We start from the raw sequence: 17,347 nt of genomic DNA, 5'->3' as shown, positions 1-17,347 counted from the left end.
GACATAGGGCTAAAAAGTTTAGCTCCATCTAAGCACCCCTTAGTTCCCAAAAATTTTTCCGTACAGATATAGAATCGAATCTTTAGACACTTAAATAGAGTATTAAATATAGATGAAGTGAAAAACTAATTGTACAATTATATAAGAAATCGTGTGACGAATCTTTTGAGTCTAATTAGTCTATGATTAGCCATAAGTGCTACTGTAACATGCATGCTTAATGATGGATTAATCAGACTCAAAAGGTTCGTCTCACGGTTTCCAAGCGAGACATGAAATTCGTTTTGTCATTCGTGTTCGAAAACCGCTTCCAACATCCGGTCAAACGTCTGACGTGACATCCAAAAATTTTCAATTCCCCAACTAAACACCCCTACCTATGCATTGGTACTGAGGTCGTGTTCGGCGGGCAATAAGTTATCTTATATCCCTCGTTTTCCGTGCGCACGCTTTCCAAACTGCTAAACGGTGTATTTTTTGTAAAAATTTTCTATAGAAAAGTTGCTTTAAAAAATCATATTAGTCTATTTCATATTTCTCTAATAATTAATAATTAATTAATCATGTACTAATTTATTCATACGTTTTCCGCGCTGGATAATTTAACGAACGCGGCCATATCCATTTTATGCAGAGATAAAATTGGTTCGGATAGTTTCTGAAATCAGGATGATTTTTTAAAAATTGTCTCGGAAACAAGAATGATTTTTTCTATTAGAAACGGATAGTGATTTTTTCAATTTAATTTCTACACCTACTTTATCTTTTCAACCAATCACAACCATTTATCATCCAAACCTCACATTATCATAAAAATTACATAAATAAAACTATTTTAAGATGGAGTAATTATTAAAACTACAATATGACTATACGTGGTGGGGATTCACTTATACAACCACTCCATTATTTAATACGAGGAATATATAAATTTTAGGCTTCTTTCAAAATGTTTTCTTTAGAGGAATTAAGCAAGATCATACAATATCCCTATCTTGAGCTCTAAATGAGTTCTTATTTCTTGGGTCGGAGATGGTAACCATAAAAAAGGTTCCTCATTGTTTAGTACATAGGGTCCATAGTAGGTGAACTGCATATATGGAACAAAACAAACTAAGAATCAGTATCTTTTGGTAAAAATTGCTCGAATTTTAATGGTTTTGTGACAACTGGATGGAACGACACAGGTTAAACATCGCTTTATCGTTAAAACTAACGGAAATAAATTTATTACAGCACTCTTCGCACCAAACAATATGTTGTACCGAGCATATATGGAACACCAGATTACATTATGCTCAACGACAGCGAAATTGCTCCCCTGGTTATATTGTTTTAGTGACGGGTGATGCATACCTATCAACGATTAGGTATACTTCACATGCCTCGTATAGGGTAGAAAAATGTGTGTGATGGTGCGTTTGTACAAGAGAGCAGGTAGCATGTGCGTTTGGGTGTTGATTATTTATTTTAAAAGCATATATGGATAACACACAATGCACTATCAGCCTGATTGTTTTGTTTATATTAAGCATAAGCGAAATAACTTATTACCAATTTAAAATTTATTTATTGATAAATTTTTTATATAGTGTTCTTAGAGAGCAAAAAATATTTAAAAATAAACTATGGTGAAAAAACCCCATAAAATTACTTTCAGATTTAAGTCTTAAAGTCAAACTTTAATTTATAAGCATACACATAAGAAAAAGATTGGGCTTTAAACCTCTACCCTTTGTCTCTTTTGAAAATAATCTCAATATTTACACCAATATCACAATTTGAAAGCATGTCACACAGTATAATCGTTTAAAAATTTATTAGCGGTCAAAATTACAATTGTCTCAGTCTATTGTGATAGTCTGTTACATATACAATACTACAAATTAAAAGGAAAAAAGTCACAACATTAACTCTCACGGGCTAGAAAATCCCACACTAACCAAAAAACAAACGAGAGTCAAATTAAATTTTAGAATAAAAAATAAGGAAAAGTAAAAAATAGTCAATGTGTAAATGCAATTCTCAAAAAGCTAGGCTAGAAAAGATCATATTAATAAAAAATAGAATCCAATTAGAAATAAAACTTCAAAATTAAAAATAAAGAAAAATAAAAAGTCCATGCGCAAATATGGTTTTTTGAAAACCAAATTTCAAATTAAAAAAACAATCGATATTGAGTGAAGAGTACATCTATAAATACAATTTAAAAACATATAAAATTTAGTTAGAAATAAGTAATATCAAGAGAAATAGTCGACATATAAATACAATTTAGAAGTATATAAAATTTAAACTAAAAATACATATTATATAGAAAGGAGGTTATGCACAAGTATAATTTAGATTACAAGTATAAATACAATATGATAATTACAAATAGAGAATAATAAAATGAGATGCCATGTAACTTTTTTAATAAAATTCTAAAGCTCAAATTTAAATTTATAATAATTAATATTAAGATAAAACCTACATTTTTGTAATTAAATAATAATTAATATTAACATTACACGCACAACAACGTGTTCGTTGTAAGCAAAGGATAGTATTGATTTTCTCTTTTTTATAGGAATATATGATAGGAAGCCTTCATTCACACCGAACCGAAGTCAATACACGCTCACTCAAATAATTAACTATACAAGTCACACGCCCCATATCTATAGAGAGTCACACCACCCCAGGTTGCGTTCACACCAGCAATATTCGCTCCAAAACCGCTGAGAAGCAGGATGAAAAACACGTCAACCCGCAACCAAAAACCCAAACCCGTCTAAAAACCAGAGGATTTGCACGCCTAAATACATTTTTCTTAAAAAAAAAGGAAAGAAAACCAAACCCGATCCATCCAACAACCCAAAGCCCAACCGGTCGCGGCTGTGCGGTGCGCGCGGTGACGGGTGCGCGAGTGGCCGAAGCCGAAGCCGAAGCCGAAGCCAAAGCCAAGCCAAACCAAACCACAGGCCGCCGGCCGCAACAACAAAACCCCCACTCCCCACCACCACGCGCCGCACCCGCACCACCACTAACGCCTCCTCTCCTCTCCCCTCTCTCTCGCTCGCGCAGTCCACTCTCTCCCCCATTTCCACCACCACTCCGCCTCGCCCTCGCCCTCGCCCTCGCCGGCCGACCGCCGCCGCGACCCGCGTCCTCGAGGGGGGAGGGGCCGCTATCTCGTCCTCCCCTTCCCTTGGGGGGGACTCTCCGACTTCCGCAGGAGCGGGGGGAGCTAGGGTTTTCCGGCGCGGGGGCGCCGGGGGTTATGAGCAGCCGCCGCCCCGCAGGATCTAGGGTTCCGACGACTCCGCTCACGGATGGAGGGTGGTAGAGGCGCGGGCGACCTCCTCTCTGTAAGCACGCCCCTCGCTCTCTGGCTCGCTCTCTCCCCGCTTCTGCTCTCGCTCTGCGCCGTGCGGTTGGGCTTCGGGGGACAAGCGGCTGTTCCAGTGTGGGCGCTTAGACTGGCGCGAGGTGTGGGGGCTTGTGTCGAGCTGCTGTGTGCATGGATGATTTTTTTTAGGTTTGGTTGGAAGCACGCCTTTGCTGATGAAATTAGGGTTTTGAGCTTTGGGGTAGTAGCATGCTGTACTTCGTCATCAGTTACAGTATTTCAGTGAGTAAGTTAGCAGGATAAACTAGTTCATTTCAGTCCGGCTGAATTGGGACTTTGTTTGTACAGTGGGATGCTCTGCTCTGGTTCTTAGGAGCACAGACTATTCCTTTGACTCGCGTCAACTCTTGGGTGGTGGGGGTTAAAACTGGGCTATTTTATTTTCCTTTTCCTGATTGAACTGATACCGGATGCATTACCAGGGCGAATTTCATGTTGAATTAGCATTTAGCACATTCTAAGTGGTTTCTTTGGGAGCTTGAAACAAACAATTCCAGCACGATTCATCATGCTTTAAATCTCCATCTTCCAGTATTAGCTGTTATAAGCTTGTAATGCAATCTTCTTTGGTATGCACTCTGTGTTGGTCTCCTAGCATTGGGAAAAATGCATTGTCTGGAGCATTTGGTCATCCAGCTCATGAATTTATCTGTGGTGTTATGTTTATGTTTGGACTGTCGCATGTGCAGTCCACTAATGCTTGCCTTGCTCGGAAGTTGACCTCTTCCACTTTAATTATTGATGTTTTCTTGTTTCTGGGAGTTTTATCTCTACTGAATTACTACTATGTCTTGCAGGCAAACACCCATGGATTATGATGATACTGATTTTCAGAGCCAAAATTTCCAGTTAGTGGGTGAGGACAATAGTAAGTTTCCAGCAGGTCTGCGGCAATTTCCACTTCCAAAACTTGACATCGACGACCAACTACAGAACCATCTCAGATTTGATAATCTAATTGATTCAGAAGGACTTTTTAGCGGACAAGGACACGGCAACAGTTGGATCGAGGTTTTGTCCACTGGAAGTAGTGTTGTTGATTTTAGTTCTAGTGCTGCTGAATCTTGCTCTATAAACAGGACAAATAATGTTTGGTCTGAGGCAACATCCACTGAATCTGTGGAAATGTTATTGAAGTCAGTGGGTGAAAATGAGATGACTGGTAACATGGATGATAATGCACATCGTCAGATAAGTGGTATGGACAGTCAAACTGACCCATCCAATATGCAGCCCAACTCAATTACTTCTCCCACAGGTAACATTATAGTACCAGCTGAGAATGATAAGTCGCAGAGCACTCGTTCGGAAATGACGGAAGACCCTTCAATGATTCAGCCTCATCTTGAGCATATCACACCTTTCTCAGTGGATGACAAAGCTGAACAAACAGTAGGTACAACTTTATCAGACAGAAAATCTTACTATACACTGGAATCTGTTTCTGAGAGATGCATAGTTAGTGGGAGGTCCTCTTCAAAAAATACATCAGAAAACTGTCCAGATGTTGGTGGCTATTTTGACGTGGTCCATGATGACGATTCTTTGGACAATCTCAACATTCATTCAGATGCAGTAGATTCTAGGAAGTTGAATAATGAACCCTTCTCAGACTTGGCTCCACTACAAAATATATATGCGACCAGCCCATATCACTTTGAGCAGGACAACAAAGAATCGGGGGTTGGTGTTACCACTCAGGGTTCAGAAATATGCCACATGAATGAAAATAAAGATGGGCTTCATGATTTGCAAAATTTGTCAGGTGCAACCCAGCATTTGGGTGCTTCAAACCTAACTAGTGAAGTTAGCAATGAAGCTTTACTGTCAGAAAGTTCTGATGGATTGCTGGAGGCCATCACAAATCCAGTAAAGATGGTGCACAGGAATGATGACACTAGTAAGAGACCCAATGCCACTCTGCAACCATCTTTCTTACAAGTTGAGCATGCAGCAGAAGGCATAAAAGGTTCAATTGACAGGATTGGTGAGCCTGCCATTAAGAAATTTGGTGCAAGTGAAGAACCCAATTCTGCTAAATCTCATCAAGTTGAGCCAGATTTGAAAAATTCTAATACTCATGTTGTCAATCCTTTGCCAACTAAATGTAGCGAGTTTGTTCAATCTCCAAAAGGAACACAGCTTGCTCATGTTACTGGAGTTTCTGAAGAAACAAAATATGGCAGCATGGATGATGCGAATCTTAGCACTAGTGATGACTCAAAACTTGGAAGGTTGGAGCAGCATCAAGATTCTGTTATGGAAGAAAAGACAACCAAAGGGGAAATATCACATGTTTCAGGGAAGGTTGTACATATTGTGAAAAGTGGTCATGGTGAAAAAGTCACAGTTTCTACCAGTACAGCTGATGATAAGTTTGACTCATCAGGCAATGCTGTGCCTGGCAATTCTTCAGCTTGTTTACCTGATGAAAAGGATTCAAGCATCTACTCGGTTAACCATGAGGTGTCATTCAAGGAAGGTGCTGTTCCTGCTTTAAAAGACGATCCTGGGAACCAATATTTTGCACCACCAAATTCTGGCCATCAAGAGAAAAAATCAGCACCATTCAACATTTCAAGAAACAATATCGATTCTACTTCTGTTTCTAAACCTTTAAACACATCAAAGGATAGTCCTGACTGTTCAGAAGGTATCACAACCAATGATTCTTCTGCTAATTTACTTGATAAAAAGCTTTCCTCCATGAACGGTGAGGGGGAATTGGAGGATGATAAATTTACTTTAGAAGTTGGAGGACACAATACCACATCTCCTGTTTCTGAGACCTTGCTGAAGGGATCAATGGGATCAGTGAATCCAAATATCGATGCTATTTGTAGCAGTGGTACTGATGCTATTGCAGAAACACAACAATGCGAAGAACAGGCTACTTCTTCAGGTAGTTTAACCACAAATGAAAGTCAGGGTAAACCAGGTGAATTCTGTTCTATTTCCTTTTATTATTTTAGTCCTGTTGACATAATGTATGCATTATTAATATGCATTGCATCGGAGTTAAGATTGTCTTTAAAACTGATGATGCCTGGATTCACTCAGGTGATCATCCAGATGCTTCTCCACAAAAAGTCCAGACTACCGGGGCTTTGATGCAATCTGAGGGCCACGACGATTTAGTTTCACCATCATCTGCCTTGGGTGTCTCACCTGAAAAGACTGAACAAAATAATGGAAAAAGTCCCGTGAATGGAATGGATGATTCGGGGGTGCAGTTACAAGGTTAGTTGCTCGTGGTTAGATATTAATGCCATTTTCCTCCAGAAGAGCAGTGTGCCACTATTCTTTTTTTAGAAAAAAGCATTATTTTTATAAAGCAACATTTGATAATAGTCCACCTGTTTTTTTATTTGATTTTTTAGACCTTTGAAGTGCTTTTCCATGTACTTCTAATTCGCTGTATTATGTGCGCTGAACCATTCACATTTCTATTCCAAGTATATGGGTTAAGTTATGTTACAAATTTACCATAAGTAGTGGAATAATTCAAGTGGTTTCAAAGTGACACGTTCTTTTTCTACAGACAAAGTGTTAAGTCATGGTGCAGATCATCCTCTTGGTACTGTTTCATCAGCGAACAAGACTGGCTTAGAACATGGGACTGATAATGGAAGCTGCACTGATGCTACATGTGGTTCACCAACAGTGATTAGTTGCAATGAATCCTGCCCCGAAGAAGATATGCAGGGCAGTAATGCTTTGCTGCATCACAAACAAACTGAACCACCCAAGGATTCTAAAGATCATACAGCTGCAACTGACAGTTCCCATGGCTCAAAAGAAACTTCTTCCATAAATGTAAAACCTACTCTTGCTTCAGAGACGACCCATACTGCCGAAGATAAAGGTTTTTCGTTTGAGGTTGGGGCTCCAATAAATATATCTGAGAAAGCTCATGCTCCTGTGTGGAGCCCACTGCCGAGATCCGAAGTTGCTCAGAGCCCCGAGGTCTGTTTCTTGCCTTCTTTGCAAGTATTTGGAACTCATCGATTTATCATAGCTATAATTATCTGAGGCTTGTTAACATGGTTTATTGTACTCAAATTTTTAGGCAACCGCTGGAATTCCAAAACCTGGAAATCCATCGAAGAATAGTAGCGATGAAAGTAAGAAACTGGTCTTTATGGAAACCAGCAAAGAACAGCTATCTGGAAGGAAAGTGGTTGTAAGTGCTGAGGGATCCTCTGTGAGCTCACATGTTGGTCGTAGCACAAAAGCCAAAACTATACCACTAGAGCAGGAACAACATTCAACTCCTGATGTTACTGGTACGTGAATCTCCTATACTCCTATATAAAAATGGTCGAAGTATCTAAATTACCTGACACAGCTACTTCAGTTTCTTCTGCAGCTTTGGGTCATCAGCCTTTCACAGATCTACAGCACGTGCAGCTACGCGCACAGATATTTGTTTATGGAGCTCTTATGTAATCTCTTAACTCTCATTAAATTAGAGTTTGTTTGTAGTTGCAAATTTATCGAATAATGGAACATATTTCTTTCAGTCAAGGAATGCCACCAGCAGAACCTTACATGGTGTCAGCTTTTGGAGAGCCTGGTTTGTGTGGTTCCATTACAAAGTTTGAAAGTGATTCTTTTTCTCATCCTTTATTCTCATTTATTTGTGTTACTGAACAGCATGTGGTGGCAAGGCTCCATGGGGGACACTTTTGCAAGCTGCTTTTGAAAGATATAATAGTCAGAGGTCATCTTTAACTGGCTTGGAGACTCCTACAAGCTCACGGCTAGGTAAATATTATGTGATTATGTCACAGTATTCCATATACTACACTATTATGTTCCTAAGTAAAGATGTTTACAGGTAGCCGTGTGATGGAAAAGGCCAGTAAAGGTACATCGGTTAAAACTGCACCAGCTAGCAAAAAGGGTGGCAAAACTACGTTGCCAGCACATACTGCTGTGTCCCTTCATTTGCCAACTTTAAATATGTCTCCTCTCAATAGTTCTGCTTTGAGCATGCAACGAGGTACTCATCTGGATTTTAGCCAGGCTGTATCACCAGTATTCCCATACAGCTCACAAATGAGGCAACCTACTTCGACTTCTGGTGTTGCATCATGGTTTTCGCAGAGCCCTGGTCCGCGTGCTGCGCCTTGGTTGGTTCAACCACAGAATTTGATATTTGATTCATCGATGCAACCACCTTTGTCAGCAAGTGCAAATGAAACTGCAAAGGGAGCATCCTCTAAAAATATATCCATTTCACAAGCTGTTTCACCTGTTGTATTTCCTCCCAGTCAGGTGTCTTCTACTGTTTCTCCATTAGCAGTTATACCTGAGGAAAAACAGAAGGCATCAGCTTCTACTTCTAAGCGTGGAACTACAGCACAAAAGTCAAGAAAAAGAAAGAAAGCTCCAACAAGTCCAGAACAACCACCTACTGTTGCTTCCCCTCCACTCAAAGCAGACATTGCATCTGTTACTCCTGCCGTTCAACCGCCACCAGGCTTCACCTTGTCTACTCATTCTCCAAGTAGTATTTTGGCTAGTGGGCTTGTTTCTAACACAGGCTTAATCACATCTGTGCCTAATTATCAGATTACTAGTATCAAGGATGTGGAGCAAAGAATCTTTTCGGAACAGATCTCTGGTTCAATAGAGCAATCAATGGGACAAGCAAAAGGGGCAGGTGTGCATGCGATGGAGGCAAGTACACATGCTGAAGGTATTTGGAGCCACATATTGACAAATTCAAAAGGCAAATTACCAGCAGATGTAGAACAAAAGCTTGCTTCAACTGCCGCTGCTGCTTCTGCAGCAGTTTCTGTTGCAAAAGCAGCTGCAGAAGCTGCTAAGATGGCGTCAGAGGCTGCATTGCAGGCAAAAATGATGGCAGAGGAAATCCTTTCTACATATGCAAATTCCTTGCAGAAGTGTGACACTGGTGAATTTAAAGTCAGTAACAACCTGGCTACTTTCCCAAATTTGACACCCACATCCTCTTGGAAAACTAAGGATAGCATTCATCCTTCAGGTTCCATTATTTCAGTGGCACGGGAGGTTGCTAGAAAGAGGGTTGAAGAGGCATCGGCTGCTGCAAAACGTGCAGAAAACATGGATGCCATTCTGAAAGCTGCAGAACTTGCTGCAGAGGCTGTGTTCAAAGCAGGAACCATCATTGGTATGGGCGAGCCTCTACCTTTTACTCTTAGTGAGCTGTTGGAAGCTGGTCCTGATGGTTATTGGAAATCTGATCAAGTGAGAAATAAGAAGGCAATAAACAACAATAATGTGGTAACAGAACAATTGGATGCACCTACTGTTGTTAGTAAATCTGGAAGGAAGCGTGGTGGCAAAGCTAAATATGACCATGCCATACAGAACTTGGAACCATCTTCTAGTGGCAAAGAACTGCAGCTAGATGGAATGCATTCAGGTAAAGCTACTTATCCATTCATAATATATGGCATTTTAGATGACTCAACCTGTCCAACAATATATGGCTTTTTAAGTTTTTTGAGAAGCATGTTTCTCATTATTTCTTGTTACACCTCATCCATTGTAAATATCCTGCACATACTTCCACTCATGTCATGGATGTACTTGGGGGTAATCAATTATGCACTTGTATTGCTACGTGAGCAAGATAATTGACAGCATATGCACTAAACTCAATGTTCTTTACCCAGCATAAAAACGACTTTTGAAGCAATTGATTGAGTACTGTGGTTATTTTGGACAATTCCTTTGTCCTGATGCAATAACCAACATGTTCTCTAAATATAAACAATAGGGAGAATCACCATTGTGTTATGCCACAATTACATTCAATTCCAACTGATTTTGCTTTGTTTGGCTCATGTAGGAAACAAGGGTGAAGATGTTCCCACCATGGCTCCATTCAATGGGAGCAGAAATGATGCAGCACCAAACATAATCTGGAATGGCATTGAAAAGGGATCTTCTGTGGAGGTCAGTTTACAACTCTACATGTTTGACTACGCATATTTAGCGCAAATCTGCGATAGCCTCTTAGCATATGTATTATATTGGATCAGGTTTTAGCTGACAAGGGTGAGTCTGGAGTAGCTTGGTTTTCTGCCAAAGTTCTTGATATAAACAACAATAGCGCATGTATCAGCTATGACTCTCGCACTGAAGGTGAGTGCATTTATTCTATACATATGTCCACATTGTTGAGGTGATGGACACTACTTTCCACAATGTATCTGTGCCTTTTACATATATTACCTCCGTTTTACATTATAAGATGTCCTGGCCCTCCCTGGATTCATATGGGTGCTAATGACTTTGGACACATATATAAAACACATTCACTGGTCAATCTAGGTAGGGTCAAAACATCTTATAACATGAAATGAAGGGAGTACTATGTATCAGATACACTACACGATATCTGCCCTAGTGATATGCTGATGCTGACATGTTGAGCTACTTTCAAGTTTTGAGCTAATCGAGTCTTGGGATGACTGTTGTTTTCAGAAGCTGGTCTTCACAAAGAATGGGTTCCATTGAAACAGGAGGGGGAGAAGGCACCTCACATTCGCCTTGCCCATCCTGCTACTGTTTCTAGATTGAAAGGAACTAGGAAGCGCCGTAGGGACACATCAGGAACTTATTCTTGGGCTATTGGTGAACACGTGGATGCATGGACCGGAGATAGGTATGACTTTCAGCATTCTCTAGTTCTACTATTTTTGTAGCTTGTACATTTGCTTAATCAACCTGACGGCAGTTTTACGCTTGAATTGTCTGAGTTCCCTATATCAGCATTTTGGGCTATAATTTGGACCTCTAGAGATAAAAAGATCAAACAATGTCTTAGTTTTGTCTGAGAGTGCGGAATGAGATCTGTAATGTATTGGTTCTTCTGGTACTGTATCGTCATATTGACCCCATGTTTGAGACATTCCCAATAGGAGGTTAAAAATGTGAAGTACAGAGTCAAGGTTCAAAACTCGTGTTTTTTGAATGTGAATTTGTTGGGAGATGTAATTTAATGGTTGTGATTTTGATACCTTACTTTTTTTTCTTTTGATGTATTTTTGTTCTACAGTATTTCCTTTTATTCCTTTTCCTTCGTTTCCTTTGGCTCAGCTTGCACATAGGTTCTTGGGCATGTGAGGTTTGTTGTTGAAGTTTACTTTAGCCAATTACCCTTCCATTGAAGAAATTATCTCTCAGTTTATTGAAAGCAGCTGTGAGGAATTGTATTTTTGATCTCTTATCTCCAATTAACGAGAGGTTTCACATAATGTGTTATTCTACACATATTGTTCACATAATGAGGAATTGTTATGATGCGACTGAAGTAGCCACTAATTCCAATTTGCTCTATCATCAGTAACTTCTTGCTATTATGTATTGATATTTGGCTTATTTCTTTTGTTTGCTACAGTTGGCGAGAGGGAATTATTTCTCACAACCGTGATGGTGATGAAACAAAGTTTTCTGTACAATTTTCAGGTAACCATATTAGTGCAATGTGTTAACCAGTAATGATACAACTATTCATGAATGCCAACTATTGGGCTGTTTGGCTTGTGTAATAGTTGATCCATCATGGTATCATTTCATGATTTTGGTGGGATGGCTCAATGCATAATTTTAGGGATGACGTGATGATTGACCAATCTATTCCATTCCTCAAACCAATCAAGTTATATAGGATCGAGTCAAATTGACTATGAAACTGATATGCCATGAAACTTTAACAGAAAAAAACTGTTGATCTTGATTATCTAAAACTGTTTCTGCTTTCATGTTGATTTATGTGATTTATATTAAAGCTTATGTTTCCATTACAACTTGTGTATTTTGAATTCTTTGATGGTGGACCTTGAACCCTTTCTTTTGTGTTAATTATATTCTATATCCAGCAGGAAGTGGTGATTCCTTAGTTGTTGATGCATGGAATCTTCGTCCATCACTTGTTTGGAAGGATGGGCAGTGGATAGAGTGGTCCCGAGTGAAGACAGTTGATCGTATTAAGGTCATTTTACTTTCTAGACCTGCTATATTTCCTTTTCAAATCGAACGCTCTATGTGTTACTTTTGCACATTATATTCATTGAACCGTGTCTCATGGTCTTAGGGTGATTCTCCTCATGAGAAACGACAAAGAACAAAGGGTAGTGATCATGTACCTATTGGTGGAGAAGCAGCAGGTCCTTCTATGGATAAGAGCGTTAACACTGTAACAAAACCAGAGGAGCCAAAGCCGTTGGCATTATCTGACAAGGACATGGTTTTCAACATAGGCAAGAGTGTAGTTGAGAGTAAAACGGATGGTGTTGCTTTCAAGCGACCTGGACTTCGGAAGGAAGGATCAAGAGTGGTTGGTGTTCCAAAACCTGGAAAGAAGAAAAAGTTTATGGAAGTAAGCAAACATTATGATGCAGATCAGGTTGACAAAATTTCTGAGGGTATTGCATCTACCAGACCTGTGAAACATTTGGTACCACATGTGCCAAGACCACGTGAAGGTACCTCTAAAGTTGATCAGAAAGGAAAGAGGATAGGGGATATGAGATCACGAGGACTTAAATCTACAAAGTCTCAGGATGGTGCAACTAATATCATTCCTGGCAAAGGATCTTTATCCATGCCAGTCCCAAGCACTGGTGTTTTTGAGAGTAGTTATGCATTTGCAGGAAGTACAACAGGTTCTTCCAACAACTTGAACCTCACTGTAGAAAAGAACAGTGCTGCCCATGGCATTGGCCTTAGATCTGAAGATGCTTCTGTTTCTGAACTGAACATTCAAGCTGCATCTACTGCTGCTACTTCCAAAAAGAATTTAACAACTACTGATCGAGCTAAAAGGAAACATGCTCCTTCTATGGATAATTCAAACAGGATCACAAACAAAGCACCTGATATTCCAGGGAAGAGTGCTGATTCTACTGAACCCAGAAGGTCGAACCGCCGTATCCAACCAACTTCTCGGGTAAGTGAATCAAGAAGTGCCCTCAAGTTATAATGGATGTTTGTTTTTTCTTTTGGTGCTGACTTGTTACCATTATGTTGCTGAATGTTGGTAATACCTTCTTTAAAGGACTGTTTGCTCTACACACACATGTGTGTAGTTTCGTTGTGGTTGGTCTAGACTGTCTCATTAGTCATATTTTGGATGAGTTTATCAATATTCATAGACTTTTGGCAATACTTTCTTTGGGTGGTTTGAGATACCCCTTGTTTCTTTTCTTGTGTCTGCACATGAGTAAACACACGCGACTGGTGCGTGTGCAAGCATGCTGTGAAATATGTGTTCGTTTCTGTTTTTGGGAACATAAACTATTTGCCACAATATAGATGTACTTAAGCATTTGGCATTATATAGTTGCTAATTAATTATTACCACTCAAGTGGTGCACACTCCTAGTAAAACACCATCTGCTCAATGTGTTTGCAGTTTGTCCCCTAAACACCGGTCCCACTTATTTTTCTTCCTGCTGTTTTCCTCCGGTGCCATAGGCTAATCTCTTTCCTTGGCTCAGTAATTGCTCCCTTCTGTCCTTGCTCAATCCCCTTGTGGAAACCTGTGTCGGGCACCGTCACCATCCAGGTGACCAGCAATTAGCAGCCGTTACCTTCTCCAAATCAACCTGGCACCTTGCGCCAGTCAAATTTGATTTGCTAGCTACTATGTTACCTTCTCCAATTCATCCTGGCACCTTGAGCCAATCGAATTTGATTTGCTAGCTTCTATCACAAATATTTCTCTTGTCAAGAACGGTTTAGCAATTGAGCTGTTAATCAAGGCATGGAAAGAATGCTTGTTCCTTAGTGCATTACATGGTTAAGCCAATAATGCTATGCTTGAAAATGGAACCATACAAACAGTACCAACTGCTTTGTCAACTTGATTGTTGAGAGTTGAGACGTTAAAATCATTCGTCAGGGACGTTGTTCTGTTTCTAATCCATTTTCCTGAATATCTTAGCTGTGAACCTTGCCACCCTATGTCTCCAGGGTGCGCTATTTTTGCCATGACGGGAGGCATCCGCGCACTGTTACCTCCCAAAACGGTACATCCCCAAAGAGCTATATGCTCTTTTTGCTGATGGAGGATCACAATGTGAGGATAACAGATGTTCTACGCCATTGTGCATGTGGATTAGGGAGAGATGGCTCATCTCGGTAGCACCCATGCACACCTCATCTTGGTGCAATGAAATTAACCAAAAGTGGCATTTTTTTATTATGGACTTGTATCTGTTATTGGAAAAATAATTAATAAGTGAAAGTGGGGTGGCGAATTCTCATGTATGTCTATACTGAGTAGCAGATAGTTAATTTTATTGTCGTTTTATGGAGCATGCTATCTATGCTAATTTTTTTTTCCTTTTTTGTGTTTTGTGACAGTTATTGGAGGGTCTGCAAAGTTCCCTTATAGTTTCTAAAGTTCCTGGCGAAAAGGGTCCTAGGACTAACTACAGAAGTGCTTCCTCAAGAGGTCAGTCTTCTTTGTGGTGCTTCTAGATTTTGATTTTCCCCGTCCTCAAGGCATTGAAATCCATTTGGTGTAACAGGGCGAACTCTTGGCTGAGGAATGGATTTGTGGCGCTGTTGTTGGGAAAACTCTCGTTTTGTACATAACTGGTTAGCTCGATGAAGGCAACAGAGGATAGGATTGGAGTAAAAGACTTTCCCGGAGAAGGATGTGCTCAGGTGTATTATATAAGCTTAGCTTAAGTTAGCGGGGTTTATTTTTTGGATTGTACTGGACACTTGTGTTATGTGATGTAGAGTAGGCATTAATCATCCAAAACTCTCCCGTTTAATCTGTATGAATACAGCGCAAAGGAAAAATGGGCACAGTTTAAACTCATCGTCGGTGGTAAACCATGTGACGGACGTATTAGCCTTCTGTCTTTTTTTTTGTGTCGAATTGGTAGATTGGTAATCTGTGTTCTAACTTGCCAGCGAATGCGCTTACAATTTGACCCCATTTCACTTTTCTTTCGTCGCTACCTCTTCATCGTTGTGATTACTAAATTTTGTGCTGCTGCTCTTGCAGCTGGAATGGTTGATGGCTTTGGCTGGAGTTTGGATTTGATTAACGCTTGGTCGCTTGCTGCAATGGCTTAAATTTGGACTCCCAGCTTTTATCGATTTCTTTCCCTTTTTGTTGCTTCATGTGCGCAGCTTGGCTGTTGCAGCAGTCTCCACGGACCTCGTCACTCTAATGCCTTGTTCTTGTTTAGATTGCAAAAAAATTTGCAAAAACATCACATCAAGTTTTTAGACACATAAAAATTTGCAAAAACATCACATCAAGTTTGTAGACACATATTTAAAGTATTAAACGTAGTCTAATTACAAAATAAATTTTAGATTCTGCTAGACGAATTTTTTGAGTCTAATTAATCCATCATTAGCATATGTTGGTTACTGTAGCACTTATAGTTAATTATGTCCCAATTAGGTTTAAAAATTCGTCAAACGATTTTTCTCATAAATATGTAATTAGTTTTATTGTTTATGTATATTTAATGTTTTATTTAGGTGTCTAGAAGATACGATATTTTTAGGAAAAAATTTTGGAAACTAACATGACCTAAATGCTTCGTTGACGAAATGGGATATCTGTCTTTGCCTTTGGTTCTCAAAGATGAAGGGATTGAGGGGCACCGAATTCCTTCTTTCTCAGCCTTAATCCTTCGTTTCAAAATATAAAGTATTTTAGGTTATTAATATTTCCTTCATATTTTTATTTAAAGCTTTTTATACATGACATTCGACTATATATTTTATTAAAAAATATGCAAATATTCAAATATATGTTGTACTTAAAGTATTTATAGGGATAAAAGCTAGTCAAAACAAAATAAACAACTCTTTTTATTTTTTTCTGTATAAGATAATGGTCAAACTTAATATACACAAGTTAAATTGACGTCATTAAAATTTAAAATATGGATGGAGTATGGACTAAGGTTAAGCATGGGTCTTTTAATAAATGAGAAATATATAGATATAAAAGGGTAGGTGATTATGTGAGGATAAAGTAGAAAAAACAAATAAGAAATGACCGAGATAGTAGTGCTATAAATATTGCTAGAAATACTTATCTAAATCTTGTAAATATTTATGTTTTGGAACAAAAGTAGTAATAAATAATCTAGAATATTTATATTTTAAAACATAGAGAGTATAAAATACTAAAATGCTAATGAAGGATGTCCTGTCCTCACCAATGACACAACATCACTATTGCACGTTGGTCATCTCACCAATGACATGACATCGCTATCGCACGATTGCAGTAACATGAGTTTAGAGTGCCCTCGTGCAGTAAGGTCCACAAGGCACACATGCATATCCCCTTCTTTGTAGGTGTCCCCTTCAATTATCTCTTTTCTGCATATTGTCTCGCTCTTGCTCTCAAATATACACAATTTTGCGTGAATTCACAGCTCCGATCATCCGAGTACTAGCGAATACCAACACATTTCTCTGTAGTTTTTAGGTCTAGTACCTATAAGTATTGGCTGGTACTTCACAGGTATCATCCGATACCTTTGTATGGATCACCTGATACTGATAGGTATATATACCTCCATCTTTTCGTTTATCATTAGGTTTGTTAGGAAAATTGACGCATAATCGAAGAGCAGATTTAACGTAGAAACCCTTACGGAAAAAACCACGGGCGCCAACCGGCAATATCCACTATGATGTGATGATTACAACGCAGGGGAATACACCGGGCCGTCGCACCCTTCCCGTGCAGCTTACGATAGATATATATAAGGGGAAATCAAGGAGTCTTAATAGGAAAAGGCTTGCAGAATCATATTAGGAAACTAATCCTACTCCTACTCTAAGTAGGAAACGGTTAGGAGAAACCTAGTAGGAAACTAGTAATATAATCCAAATATATTACAGATAATAATTCGGATCATATCTCTAACAATCTCCACCTTGAGACGAATTCTCTTGTAGCAT

General features: G+C 39.3%; 1 protein-coding gene across 4 annotated transcripts; it reads left to right on the top strand.

The window, feature by feature from the left end:
* The first annotated feature begins 3,038 nt into the window (after positions 1-3,038).
* LOC102709312 lies at positions 3,039-15,317 on the top strand. 4 transcript variants are annotated; one of them, XM_040528122.1, is made up of 18 exons: positions 3,039-3,353; positions 4,192-6,332; positions 6,455-6,634; positions 6,936-7,360; positions 7,464-7,680; positions 7,752-7,839; positions 7,918-7,970; positions 8,051-8,161; positions 8,235-8,529; positions 8,671-9,809; positions 10,239-10,345; positions 10,432-10,534; positions 10,877-11,057; positions 11,793-11,860; positions 12,274-12,386; positions 12,489-13,343; positions 14,762-14,852; positions 14,929-15,317. In XM_040528122.1, the coding sequence occupies exons 2-18, from the start codon at positions 4,202-4,204 to the stop codon at positions 14,943-14,945; spliced, it is 6,174 nt and encodes a 2,057-aa protein (XP_040384056.1). In that variant the 5' UTR covers positions 3,039-3,353; positions 4,192-4,201; the 3' UTR covers positions 14,946-15,317. The 4 variants fall into 4 exon arrangements, with proteins under 4 accessions (XP_040384056.1, XP_015697330.1, XP_006662055.1 ...); XM_015841844.2 differs by having other exon boundaries at positions 7,764-7,839; positions 8,235-9,809; XM_006661992.3 differs by having other exon boundaries at positions 8,235-9,809; positions 12,277-12,386.
* Positions 15,318-17,347: the final 2,030 nt, after the last annotated feature.

This window comes from Oryza brachyantha, chromosome 10, assembly GCF_000231095.2.
Source record: "Oryza brachyantha chromosome 10, ObraRS2, whole genome shotgun sequence".
Taxonomy (NCBI): Eukaryota; Viridiplantae; Streptophyta; class Magnoliopsida; order Poales; family Poaceae; genus Oryza; species Oryza brachyantha.
Note: the sequence above shows the minus strand (reverse complement) of the source record. Positions and strands in the feature narration are given on the sequence as shown.

Excerpts from the sequence above, each read along its gene's own strand:
- LOC102709312 (XM_015841843.2), top strand. The coding sequence starts at position 4,202 with ATGGATTATGATGATACTGATTTTCAGAGCCAAAATTTCCAGTTAGTG. Across the intron at positions 6,635-6,935 it reads TTCGGGGGTGCAGTTACAAG|ACAAAGTGTTAAGTCATGGT; the intron begins GTTAGTTGCTCG and ends CTTTTTCTACAG. Across the intron at positions 13,344-14,761 it reads GTATCCAACCAACTTCTCGG|TTATTGGAGGGTCTGCAAAG; the intron begins GTAAGTGAATCA and ends GTTTTGTGACAG.